A 12184-nucleotide genomic window follows, 5' to 3' on the forward strand; every position below is an offset into this window, starting at 1 on the left:
CCCCAGAAGAACTATAACAGTTACTGGATACCTAAGTAATGGTTAATGACCCCAGAAGAACTATAACAGTTACTGGATACCTAAGTAATGGTTAATGACCCTAGAAGAACTATAACAGTTACTGGATACCTAAATAATGGTTAATGACCCTAGAAGAACTATAACAGTTATTTGATATCTAAGTAATGGTTAATGACTCTAGAAGAACTATAACAGTTACTGGATACCCAAGTAATGGTTAATGACCCTAGAAGAACTATAACAGTTATTTGATATCTAAGTAATGGTTAATGACCCTAGAATAACTATAACAGTTACTTGATACCTAAGTAATGGTTAATGACCCTAGAAGAACTATAACAGTTATTTTATACCTGAGTAATGGGTAATGACCCTAGAAGAATTATAACAGTTATTTGATACCAACTAATGGTTAATGACCCAAGAAGAACATAATTGGAATATAATAGAAGAATACAGTGTAATATGTTCTTGCTTGCTGTAGATTGTAGCATTTCCTTGCTTATAGTTCAACATTGTTACAATGTTCTGTCTTTATATATAACATCTGCTAAACATGTCCATGTTTTAACTTTTGTCAATAGGGTGTCCCAGGAGAACAGGGTCTTCCTGGAGAGGCTGGTAAAGAAGGACCTCCTGTGAGTGAAGTTTTTGTTTTTTATTCCCTAACCCCTTTTTTTCTTCTTATGTTTACTATGGAGGGTATTTGAATTAATATCATGCATGTTCAGTTAACTACGTATTCTTTAATGTATATACATACATATACAGTTAACTTGAACATGCTAAAGCTATAACATAAAGTATCACATCTTAACATTTTCTTCTCAAATTCTCTTCTTATTTTTGTGCAAAAGGGAAAACATTTAAATATGGAACTGTTTGTAACTAATTATAATTCTTTTTTATATATAATTTGAATTTGTTTTTTGAATATATGTTGCCAACATTGTAAACTTCCTTAGCTTTAGCTTATTATCTTTTTATAATAAAAAAAAAGCATGTATGAAGAGAGAACCAGTAGGCACTACAAACTCAGCTATGCACTATTTAACCATTTCCTTACAGTTGTCGCTGAGATACTTAATGACTTTAATACACAAAACAGAAAAAGGATATTATCTTTATGAATTAAGATCCATGGCTTTATAGCTTGGAAGGTTGTAATAAAGTTTTTTTTCTTAATATTTGAAAGGAGATGTAATAGAAAATTTAAATTATTAAATTTATTAAAACAAATTTGTATAGTAATTAGAATATTAAGTTCATTGTTTTTAAAAAAAACACGAAAGAAAATGTGAACTTCAAATCATGATTTAGGTTGTCAGAGGAGCTTACAAAATGTTATCTTCTTATTGTACTGTTTATTATCAGTATTTTTTTAATTATTTTGCTCTGTGAAGTTCTAAGTGTGTTAATCCTCTACTGATTTTAGAATAGACTTAACTATGTGAAAAAAATCATTTTAGGTTTTATGTGATATAAAAAGAATTAAGCTACAAAATGTTTAGGTAAAAATATAAAAATTTAGCATTATTTATTATTAAGTAGAATTATAGATTTCAAACATACTAAAGACTAATTTATGGATATTTCTTGACCTTTCATTAAGGGTCCATCAGGTCGTCCTGGAGTCAAAGGTCCTCCTGGACCTCCTGGAGCAGTTGGAGCACCTGGAGAACGAGGATTAAGTGGTCCTCCTGTAAGTTTTTGTATTATCTAAACTAATTCTTACTTATTACTTTTATTGGATTTAGAAAATTTCGATTTGAAGCAGATATGTTACAAATTAACTAAATAAATTGGTACTGTGCTTGTAAATTTGTACTCATTTATACACACACGTGTATATATAGATCTACAGAGGTTGGCTAAAAAATTATAAACATTCAGTGAAAGTAGTTTGCTAATGTGTGGTTCCACTCTTGACTCTTAGAACTTTATCAATTTTTTATAGTAAACTATCTGCAAGATGCTGAAAATTATGCTTAGGAATTCCATTCCCCGAGGACAAAACTTGACATAAAACATGGCAGTTTGTTTACTCATGATGACTTTCTAACCACTGTTATATTTAACTGATGACAAATATGGGATAAATTCCATACTGTAATAATGTTTGATATTGTTCTAAGAAGTTGTAAAACTTGGGTCACTAAATCAGCTATTAATACAGCTCTGATAATTTGTCTTTTTTGAAAGTCAGTTAACCCTCCCACTACGGGTATGTCAAAGTATGCATGCCACACCACAACTTTTTTAGTGAGTTATATTCAAAATATCATTAAACTATTTTATTTTCAATGTATACAAGCAATCTTGGCATCAAAATGTAGTTAATCAATCAAGTTTTAATATTATGTAAGTTTCAAGTTCTCAATTTTATAAGGAAATGTTTTAAAAAAATCCTCATTCTCCCCCAGTATAAGAAGTATGACATCTGTTTTCTAGTCTTCTCTCTGTAATTTATTTACAACCCCTCTGAGAAGTATGGCCTAGGTCATATTTTACAATGTATTGAACAAATAATTACAGCACTAGCACAGAATCAGATACTTCTGGTGAGTATGGCCTATTGTTATACAACAGTAGTATTACTGCCTCATATATCTAAAACATTTGTACCAAACCTTATTGCAAGAATGGTAATTTCAGTCATTAGGCGAAAAAAATAGGAGAAAAGTAGATATGATTAAAGTTTCATGTTTATTCTAATCTTTTATCATATACATCAGGGAATTCCTGGATTGAAAGGTGAAGATGGACCTCCTGGGCCTCCTGGACCTTTTGTAAGAGATGTTTCATTTGCTTTATTTTTGTACTAAGCAGCATATATATATATTCAGTGTATGTAGGTACCAAATCATTTATGTGAGAAATAATTTGATATTTTCTGTCTGCTATAAGTTTCAAGAATTATGCACGATGGCAACATTATCAAATCATTTGTAGTTTTAATAAGATATTAATTTTGTGTTACCCATTTCATGATGTCAGTAAATGAAATAAAAAATAGTTTTGGTGTTAAACATTTTGATAATTAAAAAACATTGTGTACAGTTTATTATTAAAAATAGTACTCACTTTATAATATGTAATTATATTTGTTTAAGGCACAAAATATTTGTGAACTTTTTTGTATTGTATAAAACTAGATAAAAATTAAAAAGTTTGCAAAGTAAACATTTTTCAAACAAATAAAACCTGGGTAAAGACATTGATATTATTGAATATGTGTCAGATATGTATAAGTCCAATATATTGATGGGTTTTCTCTTAAACAGGGAGAAAAAGGTTCAATGGGTTTTCCAGGTAATCCAGGACCTCCAGGTGAAAAGGTGAACTCTTTAAACTATTTTTGTTATTCTACAAGTAGTTTCTTGGTAGCAAACAAACTGTATTTACTGGGTTAATGTTTAATTCTGATCTGTTTGGTAGCTTGGTTTGATGAGAAATTATTGATATATTAAAGGGAACAGTTTTAGTAAAAGCTATAATTTTAGTAATTACAATTTAGTACTGCCACTTAAAATCTTATTTATTTAAATACCTTGAGATCCTAATGTAAAGAGAGAGATTTTATATTGTTTAGCATGAGTAAACAAAAAACAAAAGAAACCGAGACTGGGAAACAGTATTACTTATGGTTTCCATTTTCTGAAAAAACACTCAGGACAACTAAATTGGGTCACAAGTGCTATAACAATCCTGTTTTATTGTATTATAGTCTTATGTTTTGTGAAAGTAATCGTTTTGTTCATCACAGGGGCGACTTGGACCTCCTGGACCACCAGGGCCAGCTGGTTCAAAAGGAGATAAGGTTAGAGACAAAAATATTCCATTAATATGTTTTCATGAAATCTGTGGATAAATCAATTACTACATTATTACTTTATTGCTTTTTTTGTAAATGTTACTTTACTGATTAAAACTATGTTGTGATGAAGCTATCTTTGTGTATTTTATAAAATTATTTTTAATGATTATATATATATATATATATATTTATATATTTCATTTGCTTAAAAAGCAGTGTACTGGAAGGAGTATTTTTATGAGTATATGAAAAAAAAATGTATTTGTCACATTCAGTTGCCATATTATTTCTTGTGTTTTTGCCAATAGGGAGATGGAGGATTACCAGGTCCTTCTGGAAGAGATGGACCACCTGGTGCCAGAGTAAGAATTTAATTGTTTATTATGGTAATACATATATAAACATATTTTGCTGAATCACATAAAACTGTCCTTAATATCTTGATATTACTTATTAGTATAGGAATTCATTCATAGAGTTCAGTATGTTACAAATTAATAGTGAATTGGTTTATATAATTATCTGTCTTTGTAACAGTAGAAAGACAAAACCTTGGTGAAATTTATCTTACAAGATATTGATAGATACAGATTAGTTAATTATGATGGAGATTTTATACCGTGTGTGTAAAGTTTATACATTAAACATGTATTGTTTGATTCATTTTCAATAAAAATTATAATCGTTTATTGGTAAATGCTATCAAATTGGTTAATATGTAACATAAAGTTAAGCATAGCATGCATATATAATTAAGGTTAAAAAATGTTTCTACTAACTTAGGGTTTACCAGGACCAGCAGGACCAGTAGGAACTCCAGGAGAAGATGGAGACAAGGTATCTTTGGAACCATTATATTTTCTAATTGTTTGATATCAATGTTAATTTTTATTGTTTTTAATTCTAATTTCAAAAAAAGTAACCTGCTGGTGTGTAAAAAACATTGTATTAGTAGTTTGTGTAAGATAAACAAAATGAAGAACATAAGTTGACAGGAACAAAAAACTGTAAAAAGTACAGAAAATCTTAAAAAAGAAAGAGAAGAGTTGCTAGCTTTTCAAGAAATTTGGTTTGAAAGTTTTTATGGTTTATTATTTGGATTCTAGGTTTGTATTTTTTGTGGATAAATTTACTTAAGGTTATTTAATTTTCACGTGAATTTGTTTAATTCAGATAAAACTGTAAATCATTGCTTTTTGCTGGAGCTAAAAAAAACACTTTATATTATATGTGTATTTGATATAATTGATAAAATGTCTGGTGTAAATAATATTAACTAAATTTAGAAGATCTTTGTGTTTTTAACTTTTTTCATTTATTTTGGAATCTAAAATGCTTAAATTGTAATATGTTAGTTTGTTTGAATCTTCTATTACTTGTAAAATTTTGTATATGTTTATAAAATAAAACATTAAATGAACAACATATACATACAGAGAACATGGTATGTTAAGATGATGTGATTGAAACATTTTAAGAAGGAAAATCTGAATTTTTTTTATGTACTAACAGTTTAATTTTATTGTTTGCTTAGGGTGAAATGGGAATGCCTGGTCAGAAGGGATTAAAAGGAACTAAAGGAAATACTGTAGGTTGACTTTTGTTAAATGTTCCTAGTTTTAAATCAAATTTCAATTAAACATATTACATGCATTAATTTGGCTACTGTTGGAGAGTAAAACACTTTAGGTTTAGTACAAAAAGCTAACATATGTTAATATAAATGTTAAGTATCATGTAGATGTAGTTTAGTAAATACCATATATCTCACCCTCCTGCAGTGTATATTTATATCCACATCATTTCAAATTTATCTTTAGGTTATAGTTTGGAACATCATAAATATGGTTGAGGTCATGTGCTAAATTCAGTCCTAGGTGTTACTTTCTTTAGTAGGGACCTATCATGAAATCTGTCTACTATTTTATGTGGTTGTTCTATGGTATCCCACTTTACCATGTGTATGTAGGATTATTCTACAATTGCCACATGGAACAGAGATGCTTCTGAAATCTTCTGATACAATTTTCTGATTGGTCAGTTACAGAGAGAAGGTTAATTGTGAACACAGTTTTGGTGTTTTCAAACAGATTTGTTTCTAGCCTTGAGGAGTCAGAACTTGTTGGGAAGTCCTATCATTGTTCCATTTTTTATGTGCATCTACTGATTGATTGTTTTAACTCCGTTTTCAACAAAGTTCATTTTTATTTACCTTTTGTTAAATATATATAAATCTGGTATTTACTTTCTGTATTCAAATACAGTTTAACTCCATTGTTTATTTTACATTTTAACTTCAGTACCCAGCAGTAATCCTTCCATGAGCACAATCAGCCATTTTTGTTTTACTTCTGTAATATAAAGTGTTTCATTTCAATTTCAACTGTGTCTTGTGTTCCATCAATAACAAATCATTGCATCTAGTTCCTTGAATCTCTGCTTATTGCAGAGATCAGGTAAATTGGTGCTAATTTTATCCTTGAAATTACTGCTTAGTGCAGCAAAATACTGAAAGTAAAAAGTAAAGAAACAAGTGAAAAACATTATATATTAAATATTTGTGAGATATTTTATTAAATATATTTTGTAACATGCAGTTGGTTAATTTAGCTTCTAAAATTAATTTTAGGCTAATCTGGAGTGATCAAATGCCAAAGTAGGTGTGGAAATATTTTTAAACATAAAACTCCATAGTGTTCCTATTATGGCTTACTGATAGGAATAGTGTATGATAATGTCTCACTTATACTGTGTATTGTAGGCTACTGGTGAGGAGACATCTTGGTTTATTTGGCCATCTTGATCACAATATGTATAAAATATAAATTGATAAAGGAATGTATTATTTACTAATGCGTGTTGCATTAACTGGTATAAAATTAGAACTTGCAAACCATTATCTCTGTTAAGGTATCGTGTTAGGTATCAAAATCTGAATGTAACTGGAAATGTTTTAAAGTTATTTGGATGTTTTAGATGCCATTAGTTGGAAATTGTCCATAAATAAATCAACCCATTAGTATTAAACTTGGGCAGAAACATTCATAGAGACTTTCATAACTTTTTATAAGTCAGTACATATATTTTGTGCTTTAGATTAGACAAATCACCTTAAAATAAGTTTAATAAAAGCAAATTTACAGGAGACCTATTTTGCTTTCCTGCAGAAGATGCATAAAAGAAATTTGTTGGTAATTTGTTTAACTTTTCATTAAGTATCTCAACCATGCTAAAAATATTTGTTGAATTTTATTTTTACAAATGGCATTTTTGAATTTATGCATAATAAAAGACCCTATTTTTAGAAGCACAATTTGCCTTGAATTGTGAGCTACTTTTTTGGGGGTTCAGGTTAAAGAATGGGTAATGTAAATTAGACATTTTTTTTTGTTCTGCAGGTTAATGTAGAGACAGAACTTGAATATCAATTGTTCATAAGGACAACATGATCCACATTTTTTAGGCCTAACATCAGACGATCTTTTTATTTTATTGCAAAAAGTAATCAACCATCAAGTTTGTAATCTAGTGTGCATTAGCCACTTCAAGGTCACAGAGAGGTTAAAGCCATTTTATTGGTTATTAGTTCCCACATTCTGTCATGAAACATTATCTATATGGCACTCATATTTGTAGAATGTGAATGTATATTTTAAGCCACTGTACATTGTTAAGTACTTGCAATCGAGATAGATTTGAATTATATACTTAAATTTTGTTGTAGTATGTTAAATGTACATTTTGAACAAGCATGTTTTATTCACTTTACAATTCTGATGCTTTAGGGACCAGCAGGAGGCATTGGCTCACAGGGTATCAGAGGTGAACCAGGACCTCCTGTAAGTTATGGAGAATTAGTCTTTTATTTTGATAAATATTAATGATTATTTGTCATACATTTTGTTGTGCATATGAAACATGAAAAATTTAGATATTCGTTTACAATATTAATCATGATAACAGTGCTATATGTGCAGGTTATGCAAAAAAATTCTTTGTTTATCAAAATATATATTTTGTCAGGTTTGTGACCAAAGTGAAGTTTGAGGCTCTAATTTAAAACATATTTATTACTAGCTAGACTACCCGTCCCCTAGATTGAAGTTATGTAAATTCATGATTAATGAAAGGTTATCTTAGGACAGGATAAGTTACTTCCATTATATGTAATTGTAAAAAACACAAAATCACCCACAAAAACTGCAAAACACAATTTGCATGTATATCCACATGGACCCAACAAACCTTCATGCCAAATTTGGTGAACATCCATCAACAGGGGGCAAAATAGTGGTAAAAGATGTGAAAACACAAAAATGCCTATAAAAACTGCAAAACTTAAAATTTATATGTATCTCTCCATGGACCCAAAGAACTTCCATACCAAATTTGATGAAGATCGATCTACAGAGGACGAAGTAGTGGTAAAAAATCACAAAAAATGCCCATAAAAAATGCAAAATGTAAAACTGTATGTACCCATTCATGGCCCTAATGAACCTCCATACCAGTTTTGGTGAAGATCCATCCACACCCTGCAAAGTAGTTACGTGGACAGACAACAGACAGTGCTATTATATTTATATAGATTTAAACTGAAGGAATCACAGGTTTGTATATATATATGTTAATAATGATGTTAAAATGTTTTTACTTTTTAGTTATAACACAGTAACTTCCCAGTTGTATCAGTCTATTTATTTTTATTGTCTGTTTAAAATAACTAATAAACACCCAAAAACTTTAAAGCTTGGAATATTCTAACACTATCTTATTTAACATTATATTTGATATGTTTGATACTAGTGTTTTATTTTGATATAATATGAAATAATATTCAGTGTTTTTAGTATAATCCAATTGTAGACATTCATGGAGAAATAAGGTAAAAAGCTCACGTTTTATAACATTTTGTGAATAGATGTTTGTTATTATAAGTTATATAATTATCTAAGAAGAGTGATTTCTTTTTAACTGAGATTAATTGTAACTGTAACTACACTAAAGATGCACGGAGGTTAATATGTACACAAAAATTACCCAGATGGTGTGATAAAAGTGATATAATATAATATAATGTTAATATGTAAAACATTTCATGAGACTTGTATTGAATCATTATAGTATGCTCAAGTTTATAATGAACAAAGTTTAGTGGAAAAATCGCAATTTATAGATGCTAATGTTGTAAGTGTTGTTAGTTGTCATTTTAAATCATTTGTTTTATTGATCGACCTTAAAATCTACCAACTGTATAAACTTTTTTTAATCATTATATATAATATTTTTTGTATCTAGGGTCCTGAAGGAGAGAGAGGAATGGCTGGACCTCAAGGGCCAAGGGGACCAAAAGTTAGTTACTCATTAAAGTATTTCATGTGCATGCTCATGCTGATGTATTATTATTTATAAACAGAAAAGAAAAAGGAAAGATTAAAATCTGTGGCAATGAAAGTGAAAATAAACAATGAATATTTCAGAAATTCATTTAAAAGTTTCACTCCTAAAGCTAATTCTTTTATTGCTTTTTATCTCTATTACCTACTCAGATGCAGTGTTATTGTGACATAAGCATGTAATTATATTTCTTATTATAAAAAACTTTTTATCTAGAGTGAGTTCTAATGGATGTTTATTTAATAAAGATAATAATAAACTCTGAATAGTAACAAGTAACCAATATTCTGTGAACATATCCATTATCCATATTCTACATGTCACAATTTCACTCTGGAGGAATTTTTAACATGAGAAATTCATATGTAGAAAATGTTTGACACATATAAGAATCTAAATATATTTTATTCTACTAAATAAATAGAGTATTCTTTGAATTTTTTGGGATTTTAATTTTGTTTTACACAACATATAATTAAATGTTTTTACATATACTGGAAAATAGTATAATTGCATTAATGTTTGTGTTTAGTGTTGTTATCATTAATGTAATAAGAATTATTAACTTAACTGATATGTTATTCTCAAACTATATGATAAAATACATTGTTTAGTGTTTTGGGATTACTACTTTATTGAGTGCAGTTCAAAGTACACTGAATTTCTTTTATAAAAGTTTACTTTAACATATACTCCATATAGTTTTATAGTACTGCGTATATTACGAATCTTTCTGAAAAAGCTCCAACAGCAGTACTTCTAAAAGATGAGGGTCTTTTTATTTAGTTTAATAAAGTATTTCAGACAACATGAAAAATAAATACGATTTTGTTTATGCAACTTATAAACAATGGTACTTAACTAATTCCAAGGTTTTGTACACAGAACTGAAAGTGTTAATAAACTTGAGCAGGGAAACTAAAATCTAAATATCAATCCAATTCTCAGTTTTGTTTCTGAATAGAGTTGTAAATTTATTATTATTATTAACAAAAAGAGTTTGATTTTTATTTGTTAATACCTTAAAAACGATTGTAATTCAGCTATAATTTCCGGTATTTTCAAGGGAGAAGATGGACCAGTTGGTCCACCAGGGCCATCTGGGCCTCCAGGCGTGCAGGTAAGCTAAAGTTGTAATGTGTTTGTTTTTGTTTTTTTCTGTAATAATAATGTGATTTTATGCTTTGGTTTATATATCTTAAAACAAACTACCACATCTTGGTTGCAAAGGGATTGTAGATTTATTTGTAAAATTAAATTGTTATATAATCATTAAATTCAAAATTAGTACTACTTTTGTTTTAGAATTGCTTACCTAAAAATGTTATCATTATTATATCTGAAAGTTCACACGTTTTCTGCTAATGGTATTAAAGGGTAAGTCTTTACTTTACAAATTGAAGAACATGTGTAGGTACTTATTATAATGGTCTGGAAACAGATTGATTCTTAAGTAAATCCAATGGGAATAAGGACATAGAACATATTTTAGAAATTACTTGTTAATCTAATGTTTTATATGTGAGAACCCACAGTTCAATGATAGGTATTTTCTCAGTTGTGGTAAAGAACCATCAGATTTTAAAAAATCAGCAGATTGTTTCAAAGTTCATAGTTTTATTATCTCATATCTGAAAATCAACAATTTTTAGGGTTAATTGTTATGGCTTTATTGTCTGATACGTTAGAAATCAGAAAGATTTCTGTAATTTTTATATTTAATTCATATTTTATTGTGATGAGAGTTTAATTAAACTAGTACTAATTCTACTTTAAGATAGCACAAAAAATATACTTTGTGCTTTAAGCTCATCATGACTTCCTATAAGTATTTAAATGGTTATGTTTATTCAAACTTAAAACTACTTTTTTAGATTTATAGTATATGAATGTAATTTAAGTTATAGAAATGACTATTCATCCTAGCAAAATGTAAGTTGACATAATGGCTTAAAAATAATATATATCTCACACCTTATTTATGTAAGGTTTGTGCCGTAATTTATGTCTTTCACTGATGTGCACGGGATTGGTACATTGAATTTACCCTGTATTGGGGAAGGAATGCTGACTATAATTCTGAATTTACTACATGTATCTACAAGAAATGTAGCAAACTTATAGTCAAATGTACAAGTATGTTATGCACAGAACTCAGATGCATTACAAGAATATTTGCATTCAAGATATGTCTGTGAATTGTTACTGTGACTGAGATTTTGACAAGTCAGAGTGCAAGGAGATATTCATGTGGAAACTAAAAATACTTTTGTCCATCAAACAGTTTGTATATTGCATTCTGATAACCTGAAGGACATCTGAAATGCATATCTACAGTTCTTTTCAGCATCTCTTTATTTTATATCTGGTATTTACTCTCCTCATCCATGATCTGTCACTGAATCAAATAACTTTGATATCAAATACATAATACCATGTTCAGTGGCAATCTGTTAAAGGTTGTGGCCTGCACAGTTTGACCCCTACCCCTGCACATTTCATTAAAGGCATAGGTAAGCACATTAATTACTTGCTTAAACATCTCCAGTAAATGTTGTAGCAAGACTTATTCTTCATAACCTACATTGTGTCTGAGAACTGTGATCAGTGATTTAAGAAGATTAAGAGCTCATTCAAAAGAGTCTCTTATGCCATTTTGAAGAAACAAGTTCTTTCGGTCATGTTCAGTTGGTGTTGAGGACTAAGTTATCAGTGTATACAGCTAAACAAACAATTTAATTGTTTAATAAAAGTTGTCTGAATTGGTTCACTCAGAAACATCATTTAGGGTTAGTTGTTTTATCAAAGAAGAATAATTTCAAACTGATAAAAATTGCAGTATTCCTAACTCAACTTTCATTTTGAAAGTAAGTGTTATAAACCACAATTTTTTTAAACATTAGTTTATCGTGTCCTGAATTTTGTTGTTATGTAAGTAAGTTACTACAA

The 12184-nt window shown here is 29.0% G+C and overlaps 1 protein-coding gene across 1 annotated transcript in view; it reads left to right on the forward strand.

Annotated features, from left to right (window-relative positions):
* Window positions 1-12184, forward strand: part of LOC106463161 (collagen alpha-1(XI) chain-like) — a 70328-nt gene that overhangs the window by 34943 nt on the left and 23201 nt on the right. The window contains exons 26-36 of the mRNA XM_022390593.1: window positions 606-659; window positions 1634-1723; window positions 2757-2810; window positions 3306-3359; window positions 3788-3841; window positions 4147-4200; window positions 4622-4675; window positions 5373-5426; window positions 7624-7677; window positions 9137-9190; window positions 10302-10355. Coding sequence (XP_022246301.1) covers window positions 606-659; window positions 1634-1723; window positions 2757-2810; window positions 3306-3359; window positions 3788-3841; window positions 4147-4200; window positions 4622-4675; window positions 5373-5426; window positions 7624-7677; window positions 9137-9190; window positions 10302-10355 — 630 coding nt within the window. The remainder of the gene's footprint in view (window positions 1-605; window positions 660-1633; window positions 1724-2756; window positions 2811-3305; window positions 3360-3787; window positions 3842-4146; window positions 4201-4621; window positions 4676-5372; window positions 5427-7623; window positions 7678-9136; window positions 9191-10301; window positions 10356-12184) is intronic.

The sequence above is a fragment of the Limulus polyphemus genome, unplaced genomic scaffold (assembly GCF_000517525.1).
Source record: "Limulus polyphemus unplaced genomic scaffold, Limulus_polyphemus-2.1.2 Scaffold1340, whole genome shotgun sequence".
In the NCBI taxonomy this organism is placed as follows: domain Eukaryota; kingdom Metazoa; phylum Arthropoda; class Merostomata; order Xiphosura; family Limulidae; genus Limulus; species Limulus polyphemus.